The sequence below is a fragment of the Amblyomma americanum genome, chromosome 8, assembly GCF_052857255.1.
Source record: "Amblyomma americanum isolate KBUSLIRL-KWMA chromosome 8, ASM5285725v1, whole genome shotgun sequence".
In the NCBI taxonomy this organism is placed as follows: domain Eukaryota; kingdom Metazoa; phylum Arthropoda; class Arachnida; order Ixodida; family Ixodidae; genus Amblyomma; species Amblyomma americanum.
The window spans coordinates 1,056,570-1,075,104 of NC_135504.1; the positions used below are offsets into that span (position 1 = coordinate 1,056,570).

Sequence of the window (18,535 nt, forward strand, 5' to 3'; positions counted from 1 at the left end):
TCCACTTGGAACGAAGAAGCGTGCTCCGTGTACTTATGTCCGCACCTCTACTGCAAAACAAAACAAGCAAAAGCAATGCCGGTAGCTCAAAATGTAGCTCGGCATGATGACACCGTTATTGCTGTCACGTCTTTCAGAGAGTTTATATCAATCAGGCGAGCGACGTATCTTTAGCCCCGCACCAGCTTGCGTGCCATGAACTGCTCACGCAGTCATGAGCAGTTCTCTGTCCAGACAGCTTTGACATCACTTTTCTCCACCTGGGGAAACTTGTTTCCAAGAGCTGTAACAAGCTGCACGAAGAGCACTATCGGGGATAAATGATGCCTGTGTTAGTAAGGTAGGTGTTACACCTAGTGGGAGGTACCAATGACGCGCGTCTAAAGAAACGTTTCACTCATTTGTATACGTGCTTCGCAAACGAATACAGAGGAGAATTTACCGGTGCAAAGAGGAGCACCGGCACTGAAGTCGCAGTTCTTTCCCATTTCTTTGCAGACGTGTTTCTCTTCTTTGTTGCATTTGTGGCGTATTGGATCTGTCATTGGATCAAGAAAGTGCAGATGAGAAAAGAAATCGTTCCCAAGGATGTACAACAATATGCAAACAATCGGTCTTGTTGTGATTACACAATCTGAGCCAATAGCTGACCCACAATATCGGCAATGTGTTTGGCTGCCGTTCTGTGTAAAAAAGGCGTAAGGTGTCTTTATCGCACGACGCCTATTGCACCCTTCTTCTCAGACCCGACTGAAGTACAGATAATTCGCTTCCAGTCTCTTACGTCGTTTAAAAGGAGACTTTATAGTTGTCTCAAACAGCAGTGCTTTTTCACCAAAGGGCAGAATTTCAAAATACCGCCCGATTTCAAATAGATTTGTTCCTAGGAGATATTGAGAAGCTGTCCACACGACGGCCATGCAGCTGCACTGTTCGAAACGATATGAGTTTCCATAGTTGACAGTAGACTGAGCTCACAGCAAACATCCCCTTATGTCGCGTTGATTCATTTTTTTTTATTAAAGCAACTGGACAGCATGCAGAAAGAGGATGCATTGCGGTCGTCTACAATTTTTTTTTTGTTTTATTGCAGGTCATCTGGTGTTGACGTCACGATCCTAGAGCAGTCCAGATTCTCTCAGAGTGACAACGCCACCGCAAAGGACTGCATCGGTTTCTCCGCTGAACGGGACTCTTAACGCTGCCGCGTTAACACTGGCTAAGTTTACACCGTGCTGCGAGGTCTCATAGTCAGCAGCTTCAGATAATGGGTTTTTATGCAGCTAGGAAAAGAGCGGCGAACACAAGTCGTCGCCTGATTCGCGGCGATGTATGAGCGTCCTCGCCTGAAGTTTCGCACGGTTTATTCTCAAGCGTAAAGGATTAAAGGAGCGGCAGGGTACGTGTGGATACTCGGAGCGTGTCTTGAAGGACAGGACTGAAGAAGGTGGTTCAAAAGAACTCTCAAAGTCTACGCTAGCTTTCGCTCAATCTCGGGAGTTGTGCCACCTACATAATTGTTAATTTTTTGTATGCTCAGCGCGGCAAACTTTTTGACACAGTTCTTTCCGTTATTTACGACCTACCATCGACTGTGGCACCGTGTTGCTCACGCATTTGAGCGTCTATAGACTTGCAGTGAAGCTTGTGAAAGTTTATGATATTACATAATATTTGCTTACCAAGGCAGAGAGCAGAGCCGGCAGTAAAATCGCACTCGTGTCGCATTCCCTTGCAGATTTTCTTCTCCTCTGCGTTACAGTCTTTTCGCTTTTCTGTGCGAGGAAAAAGTAAAATATCTGATCTCCCACGGTGTAAGAATTGCTGAAAGGAAAAGCTATTGGAACACAGAAATCCCGAACTTTTTGCGGATATCAACTTTAAAGTATACGTGTGAGAATTGTGATAATAGTGCGAAATTTCTCCCACTGTGAAAATGAAATTTTTAGATTAAGAAATAACGTAGACAACGCTCATATACCACATGCTGATGGTTTTTTGGCAGATGTATTTAAGAAATTTTTCACTTCAAGTCTATTGCACGCGGGCTTTAAGGAGCCGATGATTACATATGTGTGCTAGCAGAAAGCACAGTAATGTGCAAAACCATACGGATCACTCACTAGCAGTTACACGTGCTGGAGTGCCGCGGATCATTTACGCAACTCTGTGGTTTATCGCATTCATTCTTTTGGACGTCATTCAAGGGCCTGGGATGCTTTATACATCCTCTGGCGAACATAAATGTTGACAAATAGCCGCCCCTCGCGGTGAGCATAAGTGCGCTATTATGATCCCTCATGGCATTGTGCTCTTCAAAATGCGTAAAGCCGACGGCAATTGGTGCAGGTCCCAGATAATGTTGTATCTCGGATTCGAGGGCTTCACAAGTCAAGACAAAACATTTTCATATAGTACATTTAAGACGCATGAAAGCAGTTCCCAGCGTGCTCGACTAGTTCTACCAGGTGTTATACAGGGAAGACTTTAAGCAACTTTAAAAACAGGATTTTTTTGGATAAAAAATATGGCTTTCGCGGCATAGTATCATCCCGAGTGTTGGCGGACACTGGAAAGCAGGTGTATTTGCTTAAGTAGTTAGCTGGTTACTAATTTTTGATAATTAGCTTTTTTACTATCACAGCTAGGCAACTGGTTGCAATTAGAGATTTGTAGCCGGTCGTCAGTGATAGCCATATCAGTTTTTAGCATTTCGAAAATGCGAACATCCTCGGCACTGTGGCTCGACAGAATTTCACAACATCGAGCCTGAACAGATGTGCTTTCGAAAAACATGCAGGCAAAGCAACTTTTCCCCTGCTTGTAACTTGTCTAAAAAGCCAAATTTTGCCGAGCCACAAGTCCCAAGGGTAATCGCCTTTTCTAAATTCTAAAAACTGACATGTCTATTGCTAACGACCGGCTACAAGCCTTTAATTGAAACTAGGCGGGTATTAGTTAAAAAGTTATTTATTAAAAAATAGTCAATCAGCTTACTAAAGAAAATTCACCTGCTTTCCGGTGTCTGCCAACACTTGTAATACTATGCCGCAAAACCATATTTTTACCCCAAAAAACGTGTTTTTGAAAATTACTTAAAATATTCCCTGTAACACCTGGTGGTACAATACCTCACACAGCACCAAGACTAAGCAGCTGTCTTCATTCGAGCTGCATGGCTTGTGTGAAGTCCTGAACTCCAAGTTGCTTTGACATCTATGTTTACAATTAAGCAAATGGTAAGGATAAATGCACGTTTAAAGTTAAGGAAATGGTAAGGATAATTGCGTACAGCAGTGCATGCTTACCCGTGCACAGTGGAGCCCCTGCGGAAAAGTCGCATTCCATTCCCATTCCCTTGCACACCTTTTTCGCTTCGTCATTGCATTCTTTGGGTTTCTTATCTGTTCGGCGAAAAGAACGAACGGCTCTACGGAGAGGTATTTCAGAAGCTCCAAGAAACTCGGATGTTATATGGGAGTAAAGATAAGACTGCCCGTGAACTGCTGGAAGCCCACCGGATTAAAAAAAAAGCAGGAATTCCTGTGTCAGCACCCCATCGCTGGTCGTTCATAAGAATGAAAGTATATTTTTAGATAAATTTATAAAGATTTGAATCACTTTTGTTCCCCCCTCTGTAGTATCCTTCCCCTCGCACTAGTCATTTACCTGTTGTTTGTTATATTGTTTTTGTCCCCTTTCCCCCACGCCTTCCTCTTGGCTATAAATAAGCCATTCCTGACTTCAATAAACAGTTGCAAGTAGCGCCTGTCTCGTGTATTCCTTTCCTGTGTGCGCTTCATCTACTCAAGTCTACGGAGAGCTAACGCGGAAATCTTACAACGGGCCTTGCAATTTCCTTCGTTTCCGGTTCCATTTTTTTTTTGTCGCAGCAACTTTCCCTGACCCTCCAATATCTTTTTACGCTTAACAAGCTGACCTGATTAGCACGGTATGGAAGATTGCTTCCTTGGAGTGAATGATAGTAACACTTTTTCTCTTTTCGACGCATTTCTCCTGCCGACGGGGGTTTAGTGCAATGATTTTTTAAGCTGTATAATAAAAATGTGTACTCCCATTTACGTCGATCTAATCTGTACAAGCCGCGCGCAAGGAAGTCAGCACACGCACTCGACTACTCAGCAAACCGTTACGTGAGCAGCGCATTTAATCGTGTTTCCTATTTCATGGGCTCGCAAGCCGACGTACTTCCTTTTACTGTCGTGAGGTCGGCCCACTTTTTCAGACAAAAAAAGAGAGGTGTCCCGGACGACGCGGAACGAGTGAACTGCGAACAGTCACGCAACATTCTAGCGAATAGGGTCCGTGGAAGAAAAAAAAATGGGAAGAATAAAAATACCGTCGTGATGCAAAGTGGACCGCGCTCTTTTCTATTATGTGTGCCGCAAAGCTTCTACCAAATGGGGCGTGTTTATGTTACTGGCACGTCATACGCGGGGGCACCAACTTACCCGTGCACAGCGCGGCTCCTGCGCTGAAATCACATTCTTTCCCCATTTCTTTGCATACTTTCTTCTCTTGCTCATTACAGGCGGTGCGGTTTCCGACTTCTGAGGAAGTGAAAAAGTATGGTGCGAAAGTAAGGCAGCCAGCACTTCTGTTCCTTTCATAGCTCCTAACATCACAAGTTAGGCTCGACAAAAACATCTGTCAGGCTGCATAAGTCTTCTTACCACTGCAAAAAGCGGCTCCAGCACTGAAATCGCACTCTTTTCCCGCACATTCTTCTTTTTCGCTCTGGTCGCAAGTCGTACGGTTGTTGTCTGCACAAGGGAAAGCATAGACGGCGACTGAAGAATCGCTGGTCCACGCATTCATCTGAAGGGGTCGGAAGCTCATCCAAACAAAAGCCACAAGAATACTGTGACCGACTAAATTCACTGCGCAATCTCGCTAAACGGCAGTGCAAATATTCACCGACGATTACGTTACTTCCTAATGCGGAATTTGAGCGCAACTCTTTGGGTGTTTTGTCGTTGAGTGCGCTTCTTAGGGGCTAGAACTACGGGACGAGCTCTAAACCACGTTCACAGTATATAGAGGGCGCCGCGTCTACTTGGCGCCAAAGTAGACGCGCACATACACATGGCGTCCACAGAACAGACGCTCCCGCCGAGGCTCGCGTCGCCGTTGGTCAGGCGAGGAGTGCGGCCTCGAGAGGTGTCGTTTTTCGCCGCGCATGAACGAAGTGGAGACGTCAATGTTACGCGCTCTGTTTGGGTCTCCTCCAAGTTTGTGGGTACTGCGACGCGCGATTCCTTCCGTGCTGCGCGACAGAGCGCACGACTCTGGCGCCATCTCTGAGCGAGCGGCGGCACTCTGTACGGCTGCTCGGCTCCTGGTTACGCCGACGGCGAGGTACGCCGCTCAACCCACGAACGGGCGCTTAAGAGCTGCGCTGTGATAATTAAGTATTGTCAGGTTAGTACCTCGGGCGCTGCATTTAATAAACGTCAATGCAGGAAGCACGTAAACAAAATTGATGTGCCCTAAAGCTGGACGTGCGGGGCGATATTTTAACGGAGACGGCTACATACATCGTCGTGAAGTTGAATTACCCTCTGCCGAGCTTCGATACAGCACGCGTACTTCGCGCCTGTTCTTTTCCGGCCATCTAGGTGCGTGTGGGTGCAGCTCAACTGTACGTGATCGAGTTATTGCTCGCGGGTTGTTGTGGTCCTTAGTTTTGGAAGTAATTCAGTGCAGCACGTGCAACTGTCTATTTTCAGAGATCACTTTCGCTGCGCTGCACATGGGAGGGGGATGGTAGGGGGGGGGGGGGGAGAAAAAGAGATAGGGAGAGAGCGGGTCTCATCGAGGGAGATGGCACAAACGGCGCAAGGTGATCGCACGATGGCGCGAGGCGGGCGGAAACTATACCCGGCCTTCCGAAGCAGGCGCCCTCGGCCGTGCGACGGCGATCAGAGACGTGATAGGGCCGTTTCACATGCATGCGATTTTCGCCTGCGACACTGCGAATCCCGTCGGTCTGCGACTGGGGAGGGCCGTCGGTCTAGTCGCAGACGGCTTGCGATCGAGTTCCGTCCGGTTGGAATTTTTTCGCAGCGTCGGTGTGGTCGGGCTGCGACTAACCAATGGGAAGCATCGTGACGTCACGTCAAGTGTGGTCACGTGTTGGCAGAAGCGGAGGGAGCGGCAAGCACAAAGTGTGTTTTGGTTGCATCGCGCGCACGTGGGCGCACATCGAATCATCGAAAATGTCCGCTCATCACTCTTTTGAAGCCACGCGCGCGTCTTTCAATGAGCATCTGATTGATGAAGTGGCGAGGCGGCCACTCCTGTGGAACGTAAGATCCAATGATTATAGGAAGAATATCAACAAAACTGTGCTTTGGGAAGAAATCAGGGATGCCATGCGATCAATCGACCCCACAGGTGCGTACTAGTTCTTTTCGACCATTGTTATTTTAGTTACTTACTCTACTGTACTTACTTACTCTACGTGAAGTTGTTAATTATAACATCGAAGTGCTGATCACGAGTGATTGTGCCGCCCCTCGTTTGACAATAAACGACCTCGGATGGTCGACGCGAGCAGCATGTTCAGTGCACGCTGCATAGGTACGCAGTTGCTTATGCGGATTCTCGGCATTTTAAACAGTGGTACTGCGCATAGCTTTGTTTAATGAGAACATAAAAATGCCAGTAAATCATAGTATACTGACCGGTGCTCAGAAAAAAGGTTTCGACGACGTCTTTTCCGCTGATATTTTTTTTACGCCTTTGTTTACACACTGCGGGGGTCAACCACGTGCAAAATATGTGGGCTGTCATTTCAGTTAAATTTCTATTCCTTAAACAAGAAAATTGAAACACTAAACCTAATGATGACCGGCCTTGTTCACGAATCTGGACCACACGCCTGTACCCGGTTTAGTGCGTTATATTTTGCTGCTCAGCGCGAGACAAATGCCTCCGAGTTGGTGTTGCAGTTTCCGATGGCGGCGAAATGGAAAAATAGTCGCGTGCTGTGAAATGTCGGCACGCTATAAAGGCACTCGAGTGACCAGAATTATTTTGGACCTGAAATCATTGCGGCAGCGCCGTTTCATTTCCGACCATTTATGTGCTCAAACAAAATCGTCCTAGTTTTGTCTCGCATGTGCTGTCATTGTTTGTGGTATGCATTTTCACTCACTTACGGGAAGGCACATACGGGGGAATATGACTGAATATTCATTCAAAATACGAAGGATCCCAGTAGTCACCAAAACTAAGAAGCGGGTATGGGAATGTTTCTTAGCTATACTTAGTTCATGTCTGTGTTTTTCAGCGCTGGTTGTTAATACGACGGATCACCACCAGCTCGCCCAATCCTCAGTACTTGTTTAGTTCATGTTCCTTGCTTTTAATGGAGTGCAGTTCTGCCCGTTTTGTTTTACACAACCAACTAGGGAACACACTAAACAATTTCTGGCATGTGTTGAAAAGCGTTTATTCTTCATTTCAGATAATTGGCTTCATTTGTAACTAATTTTCATATACTTTCAGCCACAGTAGAATCCGTACAACGCAGATGGCGGAATTTAAAAGATACATACCGCCGAAAACTAAAGGATATAGAAATGGAGAGAAGAAGTGGCGCCGGAGTCCTACCGAAGAGTAGGTGCTGGGTGCACCTAGAAAGAATGCGGTTCTTAAAGGACCAAATGGAAGCTCGCCAGTAAGTATTACTCCAGTGCAACTTTCCCACCGCGTTCCATTTTACGTGTTTGTGAGAGTTTTAAGAAGAAACATTTAGGTACTGTTTTCGCAGCAAAAATGGATGTTGCATGTACTGCTTCTCAGGGTATATTCATCCACTACACTAACTGTTCATTGTGATGCCTCAGTTTAGTTTGTAGTTTCATTGCAGCTTTGATTTCGTGAATGCCAGGTTTGCAGACATGGTTATCAGTAGAGCCACAGTTGTATTTGCAGTGCTGCTGTCAAAGCCTATCACTACATTCTCTCAGTGATTAATGTGACCATACTGCAGAGGACACAGCAGCATGGAGGTGGTGAATGAAGACACAGACGCTCACGCACGGCCAGGATCACCAGCTGCGGCCGATGACTTCACACCAGACGCTTCCTTTGAGGACATCTTTTTGAGTCCTGACTTGCCGCAGCCCACCAACTCTCAGCCTATGGCTCTTAATGAAGAGCAAGGCTCGGCGAGCCAATCTGTGTGTGTTACTGCACAGAATGGCCCGCCGCAGCCCAAAAAGCGAAAGAGAGTCCAGGAAGAGCTCGACGCTGTAAATGCGCGGCTCATATCTGTGCGAAGTGCACTACTGGCACAGAAGCCAGTAGATGCCGACGAGCATTTTTTGCTCTCTTTGAAACCCTATATGGAAACTGTGCCAAGGAACATGCGCCGTCACCTACAGATCGAAATGCTGAATATTTTAGGCCACTACAGCGAGGGAGAGTATCCTCCACACCTTGTGGTAGCGTCACCATCCCAATAAAGAGAAGTGAAAACAGATTTGGTATGTCTGGCACCACGTTTATTTCACTCTGCTGCAGTTGTGAAAAGAAAAGACTGAGCAAAGAAGCCATGACAAATTATAACCTTGTAGGGCTCGTAGAACAATGGTACACAATGCCCTGTGTACAGGGGGAACAGTTGAAACAGGCTTTATTTTTTTCTTACATACTACGCCTGTGTTGCCACCTATTTAAAGACAATGCCATCTGCACTGGAAAAGAGATAAAAACACAGTAGCGCTTGCTGTTTTCGGTACAAAAGAAGAATGAATAACACCTGTTGACCACATGTGGCATGCTGATGACAAAGGTGAGCAAAACTGAGTTGCCAGGACAGTGCAATCACATATATCTCGTTTCAATCGTTTAAAAAGAGAAAAAACTGCCCACTGCGTTTACGTAGCCTAGCCGTGGTTTCTGAATACCCTATCAAGGGACCAACCGAGGTGTTGCTCAGGCATAACTAGGCCGTGCATTTTACGGTCTTTATTTCAGAGTAAACATGGGGGGGGGGGGGGGGGGTTTGAATGTTTTTCGGCATTTATTTCTTTATGGGAAAAAAAACTTTTTTTGTCTAATTGTACGGTGCAACTTCAATTTCATCTCTTTGTATTTTGCATTGGAGCGCTCGGTGAGAGTGCAGATTATTTATGAAATACTACACAATCCCTTTCATTGCTTTGGTGCCGCCGCGGTGGCTCAGTGGTTATGGGGCCCGGCTGCTGACCCGAAAGACGCGGGTACAGGTAGATGATCTACCTGTACTGCTAGGATTCAGGACATCATTGTTGGCTAGGCAGTGCTCATAAAGCCCCTTTATGGTCTGCTGCCCAAGAGTTTGGTTTTTGGTGGTCAACACGCGTGTTTTGTTAGCACATATGCATCATGCGCTCAAGCACATCATGGGGTGGGGGGGGGGGGGGGGTGAGAAAAACCTGCCTCATGGGTGGCTTGACAAGCTCGCATCTCCTTATAAGAGGCTATAAAAGACACAACACAAATGGTACGGGAATGCTAAGGATAGGGAAGCTCTGAATCACAGCAGTTAGCCAGTAAAAATCACTGCACAGAGAATGGATACAACTCCACAAGTGTAATATGTATGTATACAAATATTCACAAAGCAAACAAGTAGTCACTCACTTCACAAATATTAAACAAATAATGCAAACATGCATAAGTACACATTATATACACTATATACATACACAACCACATCTACCATACACACACACAGCCAAAAATGCCAGGCCAAGTGAACTATATGACATAACCCGGTCACTCCAAACAAACTCTGTCTGAGGTTTACAGTCACATCATGTTTCAGCATCATGGCTAGTCGCCTAGAGAATCTATGAGGGCTTATGTAAATGGAAATTGCATTTGAGCTGTAACTTCCGGCCTTTTTAAGCAACTACTGCAGAAACCACGGCAGTAGGTATGTTTACAACTACAGCTGCACCAACAACTCTGTTATTACCACTAGACTTGATCCTCTGTCACAGGCTCCTGCCTGGCTACATAATAAAAACCTCCAGCAGTAGCTCTTTGCAAAGCCTGACTCGACATTTCCTAAGGCTTTAGATTTTGTTGCTCGCATGGAAAACATTGTACAGCAGTCGCAAAGAATGAGTACTGAGCATGCAGATGTCGACAAAGCAACCAACACAGGTTCCACATGTGACCGCAAGGCTCAGACAAAAAGGTTGCCATGATCGACATGCAATGACATGAAATAAGTATACTTCACAGGAAGTGTCAGTATGCTTGTTCCATATATGTGTGTGTGTGTGCGCACGCGCCATAAAGTATACAGCAAGTCAAAAGCAGTCACCACCTAGGTGAAGCCCGGATGCTGAACTGGACATGCTCTTAACAGGGGCCTTATTATCAATCATGACCTATGGTCGCAGTCCTGCAGACGCACGTTGCCATGGTACAGCACCCCGACTGCTTACAAAATAGGTTGAAAAAATATCCCTGGCTTCAGCAGCTGCCCTGGAAAAATTGTGGCCAGCAGGAGGCTGCAGGTCGAGCATGGCTGAGCCCCCATCAGCGTCTAGGGTGGCACGCCACTGGCCCTGGGCAACATTCCCAAAGCTGTCCTCTTGATCGCCATATGTGGCATCCATGTAGAACGCATCGTCCATCAAAAAGTTGTGTAGGACACAGGCAGCCATCACCACAAAGTCGACATTTTCAGGCTTCAGGTTAATTACTCGCCTGAAGATCCGAAACCTCGAGGCCATAACGCCAAAGGCGCTTTCCACGCACCTCCTGCAAATAAATAGCGTTGAGTAATACATGTTGTGAAGGGAGTATTTTATAGCTTCGATTACCTAGCCCGGCTTAGGCGGTAGTTGAAGATCCGTTTGTGGTCTTCGTGGCACCTTCCTGAGTATGGGCGCAGGAAATCGGGACGAAGCTGAAAGGCCTCGTCGCCGATGAAAACGTGTGGCGCCACTACTGTTGATCCCGGCAGCTGTGTGGGTGCTGGCAGCCTGAGAAGACCTCCCTCCAGGCACTTACCAAACCTGGAGGCACTCAGGGTTCCCCCATCACTTTGACGACCATAGCCGCCAACATCAACTGTCACAAACTTTAGGTTGCTATCCGCCACTGCCATCAATACGATGGAGTATGTGCCCTGCAAGTGACCGCAACCATGAGCATTGATTCTGAAGCATGACAAAGCAAAATTAGTACCTTGTAGTTGTAGTACAGGCTGCCAGAATTTGATGGGGCCTGTATCTGTACATGTTTCCCGTCGACTGCACCCACACAGTGCGGGAAATTCCACCTGTGGCGGAAGCCAGCAGCCACCTCTAACCACTTTTCAGTGGTTGGCATCTGAAATAAAAATTGGTGAATGGGTAAAATTTGGGTAAACAGAGCTCAGCGTGTACTGATAGCAGTGATGACATCTCTAAATTGAAATAGTAATGATCATTCTTGGGCTATACTGCACTCAACACCTAGTCAACACGGCCAGTACTAGACCCATTTCTCACACAAGCATCACTACTAGGTACCATTTATCTGCAACACACAACTTCATCACCAACAATGCTATTTCGTAATCATCACTGATTACTGTCAGTGACCCAACTAAGCTCTTCATTTTTTCTTGATATGCAACCTGTTTTTTAATGCGAGTCGCAGTGCAATGTATAAGCTCCTCTGTTTGTGCTGGATGGATGCCAGGCACTTTGTAGAGTAGCATTAAAGAATCAAAAACAAATGCCAGCATACAGAGATGACGCACTGAGACAGGCTTTCAGCTCGAGTTTCCTTGTTGAAAGCCTTCACAAGCCCTCTGTACTTTTCGTGTCTTGCAGACAAAAATTTGTAATCTCTTGAACTATGCGATACCAACTGACTCATCACACACTCCTGAGAACCTTCTATGACTCGAACTACTCAACCACATCTACGGTCAGTGCATGCAAATTTCCATACTGAATGAGGCAACAAAGCACAGCATGGCAAGCACAGCCTTGAGTTAATACTGCCATGCAGCATACCTTTAAACAGATTGGCTGCAACACTCTCCACAGCAGCCTACAGGTGTAGTGCACTACTTCTGACACTGTGGAGATTCCCACCCTGAATCCCATGGCCACATCCTGCATATGCATTCCAGAGCACAGATATCTGAAACAAAAATTTCAGAGAAGGTTACTGTAAATTTGTCAATCCGAAATCAACAAACGGAAGCAGGCGCACAGACATCCAGCAAATTTTCACGCAGCCAAGCCACTGACCTGAGGGTGATTGCGAGCCGCATGCGAGAAGGAAGCGGCTCACGTATGGTGTGGTCCTTTGTTAGTGGCTCCTCCACTATGGCGTGCAGCTCCTCGAATTTCTCTGGAGTCATCTTAAAGTATTTTTTTAAAATACTCCTTGTCTCCTGAGATGAGAAGTGGCATCTGCAAAGCGCGAGTATGTCTTAGCAAGACGCACATCAAGCGCACATGCAAAAAAGCGGTCAAGCGAAAAATCGAACATCTCAACTCACGGCAGTGTAAAATTCTGACTCCGACTTCCTGTTCTGCCAAATTGGCCGCACCCACCACCGCCTCGAGTTCGGTAGGCTCATGAGGAGCTTTGTTTTCTCAAGGAGAAAATACTCCTCGAGAAGCAGCAGCCGGCGATGTTCTGGCTCAAAAATGGAGACAGCAGGAGCAGTGTCCACGTCTTCAAAGACGCTGCTTCCATGACCAGCGAGGATTTTTTGTTTCTCCAACAAGCAATACTCTTCAAGGAGCAGTAGACTCACGCTGAGCGCTGAAGAGGTTTCCATGCTGGCGAAAGAGGCACACCACACAGCTACACAGGAACAGAAGATCAGCGTGCTCAGCTAGGGGTTATATCGACGGATTCGTAGCCGGCGCTATTTTCACGTCAGTAGTTACATTCAGTGGCATCACCGTATTCATGATTAATAAAAAAAAAATTCATTCCAATAATGACATGCGAATTATTCACTTCCACCTCAGGAAAATCATAATTACAGAACAATAAAACAGTTGCCAATGTGTTAATGTTGCATTCAGTAATGGGCTGCCTATGTAAATGTCAAGCAACCATGCGCGTCACTGCGACCGAATTCGGTGGCTGCGCGTTGCGTGTGAAAGCACTGGCCGAAAATCGCACTGCGGCGTCACCGACTAGACCGACTGTTTTCGTTCCAGTCGCATGCATGTGAAACGGCCCATAAGCGGGAGCGGGGCTGCAGCTAGAAACGTCTGCGGAGACCCGCTGCATCAATGAAACGGGCTAGCGCGCAGAGGGCACTTTTCGCCTTATGGCGGGATGCTTGTGGGAAGATTAGGACTCCAACATTGCCTGATGGGAGGGAGCCCTAGATCCCGGTAAGTTGCGGTCATTTCTGCTCCCGCACTGGCGTGGGTGGGGAACAAACATAACAAATGTTCCACAGTCTCTGTGCCGCCGCAGTCCGCGCACAGTGGGTCGCCCTGCCCGGTGAGGCGATGACGGCGCTCTGCAGTCCAAACACAGCCGATTCTAAGCCGCAGGAGTGCAGAAGCAGCAGCGTTGCCGAGGGCGAGGAATGGGAGCGGCCGTGGCATCCTTCCCGAAGCGACGCGTGGGTCTGGGTGGCAGAGGGTCACCTTGTGCCGAATGATGTGGCGTGCCACGTCGAAGGCTGTGATGTTGCGGCACAGTGGCACCGCCGGGTCACCGTGCGCAGCTTTGGCCAGGCGGTCGGCCTCCTCGTTGCCAGGGAGCCCCACGTGCGATGGCACCCACTGCAGGATGATGTTGCAACCTCGCGCGCTGAGTGTGCACAGCTTGTGGTGTAGCCACCGCACACACGTCGCACTGCGCTCGCGACGCCGAAGTTGCATGAGGGCTGCTCTGGAGTCGCACGTACAGGATTGCGACCTGCTGCAGTGCTGGTCTCTCGGCGATTATTTCGGTGCAGTGCCGACACTTCCGCCATGGTGGAGGATGAAAAGTATTTCACTCGGCACTGCCTGCTGACGCCGATTGTGGGCACGGCGCACGCAGCGGTGGCCGAGTTGCCATCCTGGGAGACGGAGCCGTCGGTGGACCCGGGCGGCGTAGGCGAGGTCTACGCGCTGGCCGGTCTCCTGCGGGATTGCGCAGTGCGGTTCTTGGACTGCACTCCCGGTATGCTCGTCTCGATGCGGAGCACCGGAACGAGATGGGGCGGCTGGCGTGGTGGGAGTGGGGCTGGCTGCGCTCGGACAACAAAGTCAGTCCCACTGTGCATGTCCCATACGCGAGTGCTTCGTAAGGTCGGCGATGATTTTGGCCGTGCCGGGCGCTCGGTGCAGGCGCTTGATGTGGTTGAGCGCCGTGCGTTCCGCCCGAAGCGAGACCGGCCAAACACTCAGTTCCGCGTGGGTATACGGCCGATGTTTGAGCCCTTCGGGAGGCCTGCGAACCTCCGCAAGGCTGCGCGCTGATCCCGGTCCAACTGTGCCCACTGCGCGGGGCGAAGCTGCAGGAGCGGCAGCGCGTATAGTACGCGCGCCGTTGCGGTACCCTCGTACGGGCGAAGGCTGGGCGTGGCTCCCTCTCCGCGCGCGAGCAGACGGGACGCGACGTCGGCCACCCGCTTGTTGGTCAAACGCAGCTCACCGATTGCGACCTTGTAGTTGAGCTTGGCGTCGATGTGCAGCCCGAGGTACTTCCCTCCGTTTCGCCACGGCAGGGGGGTGGTGTTGGCTGCGAGGCGCCCTGGGCTGAACCGCATCGCCACGGTCTCCTCTGGGGAGGCTGGCCAGGTACCGCGTGACCGCATCCAGCGACGCCTGCACCTCTCGTCGGAGCTCGGGTCCGTCCAGGGCGGGCGCCGAAGCAACGATGTCGTCGGCGCAGATGGCCACCCGGATGGAGTGGTTGGAGCTCGGCAGGGAGAGGGGAAGCCAGGTTGGAGAGGAACCGGCTAATCACACTGCCCTGGGCGACGCCCTTGGTGACCCTGCTGAGCGTGCTGCCCACTCGCACCTGGAAGGTCAGGAAGGCTTCCACGTAGCGGCGCCGAGACGCCTGCAGCCAGCGAAGAGAGTCCATGATGAGTACTTCGTGCGGCAGCATGTCAAACGCGTTGCGCACGTCGAGCAACACGAGGAAGGCTGCGTGGCGCTCACTCTTTGCATGCTCCAGAATGGTGCCACTTGAGCGATGCAGTCGGCTGTACAGCGTCCAGCGCGGAAACTGCTTTGCTCGGGAGACAGGGCCTCGCGAGCGGCGGCTATCCACTGCAGTCTGTGCAGCGACATAGTAGCTTGCCTGCCGCTGACGTGAGCGACACCTGCCTGCATGAAGACATCGCTCCTTGTGGCTTGCCCTTTTTGTTGATAGGGACCACGATGGCGCTCCTCCACTCGGCCGGGATGTCTCCGCTGCACCACACTGCAGCGTTGTATGCGGCGAGAAGTGCCGGCCCCTGTCGATGTTGAGCAGCACTTTGTGTGTAATCCCATCTCCGCCGGAGGCGCTGTGGCTGCCGCGGCGGATCTCGAGCGCACGGTCGAGTTCGTGGGCGGCCAGGTCAGCCCTGCACAGCTTGGCGATGGTGATTATCAGCCGCCTGTTGACAGGTGGCAGCGGGAGGTTCTGGGGCGTGATGTTTTGCGCCACGCAGTTCGGTGCAGCGAAACTGTCGGCCAGCTTCTCCACGAGCGTGGCCGTGTCGTAGCCGTGGGCGATGGCCAGGACAGGGCAGCGCTGTACCGGGGGGTGCAGCATGGCGTGCAGGATTCGCCACGCTCGACCAGGGCGGCGATTGTCACGCAGGGCAGCGCAGAGCCGTTTCCAGCTCTGCTTGCGGCGGCGTACTGCGTGGCAACGGCAGGTCGCGTCTAGCCGGTTATACAGCGTCCAGTGCTCCGGCTTGCGGGTTCGGATGGCTCTGCGTTGGGCGACCCGCCTTGCAGCCCGGAGGTTGAGGAGTTTGATGTCCGGAACAGGGGCACCGGCCGGAACAGCGTTGTTGCCAGACGAGCACAATTGACGATATGAGCGATAAAGCTGGTTGAAGGGGGCAGTGGTGCTTCACACACATCGCGGAGTGCACTCCACTTCGCAACACTGTGTATGTTCTCGTTGCTGCCCGGTCACAGTAGGAGGGGGTGAGCACGATACGAAGGCGATCGGAGCCCTGCGTGTCCGGCTCGGGCTTCCAAGCGTATACGCACACATTCCGGACACTATAGTGTGAGATCGATGGCGTTGTGGCGTCCTACTCGTTGAACACGGGTGGGGGAGCCGCTGTTTATGGTGCTCAGTTCGGATGTCTGGGCAGCCGACAAAAGTTCACGTCCACGGCGGTCGATGTTGCCGCAACCCCAATAGGTGTGGTGGGCGTTGAAGTCGCCGCATATTAACAGCGTCGTTGCCAAGGCGGTTAGCGATTTGGTTCACGAAACTTGCGTCCCGGCCATGGCATAGCCGGGCGCACATAAACACTCGCAACAGCTGTGTCGGTATTGCGGAGGCGCACGACAATAGCACAGCACTCCACAACATCACTGGCGATATCCGAAACAGGGACCACCGCATGGGGGATAGTGTTTCGGACATAGATGGCAGTGCGGGGCGGCACCCAGGTGGGTGCGATGGATCACTGCATGGCGCTGCAGGCCGCAAGTGTGCAGCTCGTAGGACCGCTGTACCCTGTGAATCCAGGTAATTTCAGCTCCTCCGCTCGGGCGTACGTTTCTTGCAGGGAAAGTATGTCGCGCTCGAAACGTGGGAGGAGCTGCACCAGTTCCACTGCCTCATGCAGGGCCTCGGGATTTTTGAGCGGTTAGCCATGTTGGCTCAGGGCTTGTTGCGCAGCCAGGGCTGCGGTGCACAGTTGGCGTGCCGGTGAATCAGCTGGCAAGTAGTCCACGAGGGCTCTCACGGCGGCGGGAAGAACGGCGATGACGGCGTCCCTGTTGTCTTTGGGAGCGTCGTCGCGCGGCTCAGCGGCTGAGGGCGGTTTTCCCATCAGAACTTCACTGAAGGTGGCCTTCCTCTGTGCAGGTCGAGGTGTGATCCTCTGTTGCTGCAGTCTGTGCCAGCACTTGGAGCGGCGCCAGCAGCAGCGGCAGCGGCCGGCGTCTTAGCCTCACGAACTGAGAGCGCAGTGCATCACGGCGGGAGATGGGCTTCCTGGCTTGCGCCAATAGGGTCGCCACCTTGCGCTCCTCTTGCCAGCGAGGGCACCGGGGCTCATTTGAAACACGAGGACCGCCACAGTTGATGCAGCGAGCCTTCGTTGCTTCACACTCCTTGGTGGTGTAATTGGCACCGCATCGTAAACAGCGGGCAGTTGATGTGCATGACGCCGTTGTGTGCCCGAGCACTCCGCATTTCACGCACTGGACTGGACGCGGTAGGCAGGCGCGCACAGATCGGCGCAACTTCCTCGGGAGGAGAGATGCCTTCGAATCGAACAACGGGGTTTTTCCCTCTGCGTGTGCAGCCGAGAACAGGTGCCCTGCTGTCAATGTTGGCTGCTAGTTCCTCGTCTGGGATTTGTGCGTCGACTCCGTAAATGATGTCGGCGCACGTGTTGGTGCGGGCTTCTCGTGCGCGTACAGGAATGCCACAAATAGTTTGAAGCTCCAGAAGCGGGAGCAAGCTGGTGCCGGTGGGTGTGTCCACTGCAACCACAATGCGGCGATGGTTGACGCGCACAGCCTTAACTTCTGGGAGCCTAGAGAGCTCTGCTGCTATAGCGTCTTTGGTTGCAGCCAGGAAGTTGGCTTTGGCACCGACGGGTCTATACAGGACCGTTTCGGTGCATCGGCGATCAGCTGGTTCCAGTACGTGCGCTGAGAAGCGGGCGGCATGGCCAGCGCGGATGCGGGCGCCGTTCGCTCGGCCAGCAGACGACGCGGCCCTGGAGCGCCCGTTGCCATTGGCCCGACGGGGGAGGCCGGTGGGCGGGGCCTGCTGGTTGCGCCGCTGCTCTTTCCCTCGGGCGCGCCGGAGGAAGAGGGCTTCTCCGCCGCTTTGGGTGGGGCCGCGTTGGTGGGTGTGGCCGTCCCACACCGGTATTGAATCGTACTCCTCGGCGCGGAAAGCGTCCTGGACAACGGCTGCCTGCGCTGCGGCAGACTTTTGGGGATTTGATATTCACGCGTTGCCTGTGGCATTTGCTTTAGACGCTGTCGGGGGCTTTAGAACTGAAGCAAGGGACGTTGGAGAAGCTTTTGGTGTTGTCCGGGTGCTTTTCTCTCCCTGTCCTTGCTCTTGTGGGGCTGGCGCTGCGTTGCTGGTTTCAGGCATCGCTTGCGGCAGTTCTGTGGTGGTGTGCGGGTTCTGGGCCGCCGGTGTTGATTGGGTTGCAATCGGGGATAGGTCCGCAACGTTTGGCGTTGCTGCATCGATCGACGCAGAGGTCGGACATCCAGTACAGGATGGTGCTGTCATCATGCGATGTGGTAGCGCCCTTGGCTGCAGGGGTGCATGCATCCTTTTGGGAGGAGAGCGTTGTTGCTGGTCGCAGCAGTAGGATGGAGCTTTTCTCTCC

At 51.1% G+C, this 18,535-nt stretch overlaps 2 protein-coding genes across 8 annotated transcripts in view; one reads left to right on the forward strand and one right to left on the reverse strand.

Annotated features, from left to right (window-relative positions):
* The window catches only part of LOC144100779 (uncharacterized), a 320,982-nt gene that overhangs the window by 118,414 nt on the left and 184,033 nt on the right, over positions 1-18,535 (reverse strand). For all 7 annotated transcript variants that reach the window (XM_077633622.1, XM_077633626.1, XM_077633623.1 and 4 more), the window contains 5 exons: positions 4,695-4,784; positions 4,473-4,571; positions 3,309-3,404; positions 1,683-1,775; positions 443-538 (listed from right to left, as the gene is read on the reverse strand). In XM_077633622.1, coding sequence (XP_077489748.1) covers positions 443-538; positions 1,683-1,775; positions 3,309-3,404; positions 4,473-4,571; positions 4,695-4,784 — 474 coding nt within the window. The remainder of the gene's footprint in view (positions 1-442; positions 539-1,682; positions 1,776-3,308; positions 3,405-4,472; positions 4,572-4,694; positions 4,785-18,535) is intronic.
* LOC144100775 (uncharacterized) lies at positions 5,965-8,512 on the forward strand. The gene is made up of 3 exons (XM_077633619.1): positions 5,965-6,417; positions 7,534-7,705; positions 8,021-8,512. Exons 1-3 carry the CDS (start codon positions 6,117-6,119, stop codon positions 8,493-8,495), a joined length of 948 nt encoding a protein of 315 aa, XP_077489745.1. The 5' UTR covers positions 5,965-6,116; the 3' UTR covers positions 8,496-8,512.

Coding starts and splice junctions, on each gene's coding strand:
- LOC144100775 (XM_077633619.1), top strand. CDS start 6,117: ATGGGAAGCATCGTGACGTCACGTCAAGTGTGGTCACGTGTTGGCAGA. Junction 6,418..7,533: donor GCGATCAATCGACCCCACAG/GTGCGTACTAGT, acceptor ATATACTTTCAG/CCACAGTAGAATCCGTACAA. Junction 7,706..8,020: donor GACCAAATGGAAGCTCGCCA/GTAAGTATTACT, acceptor ACCATACTGCAG/AGGACACAGCAGCATGGAGG.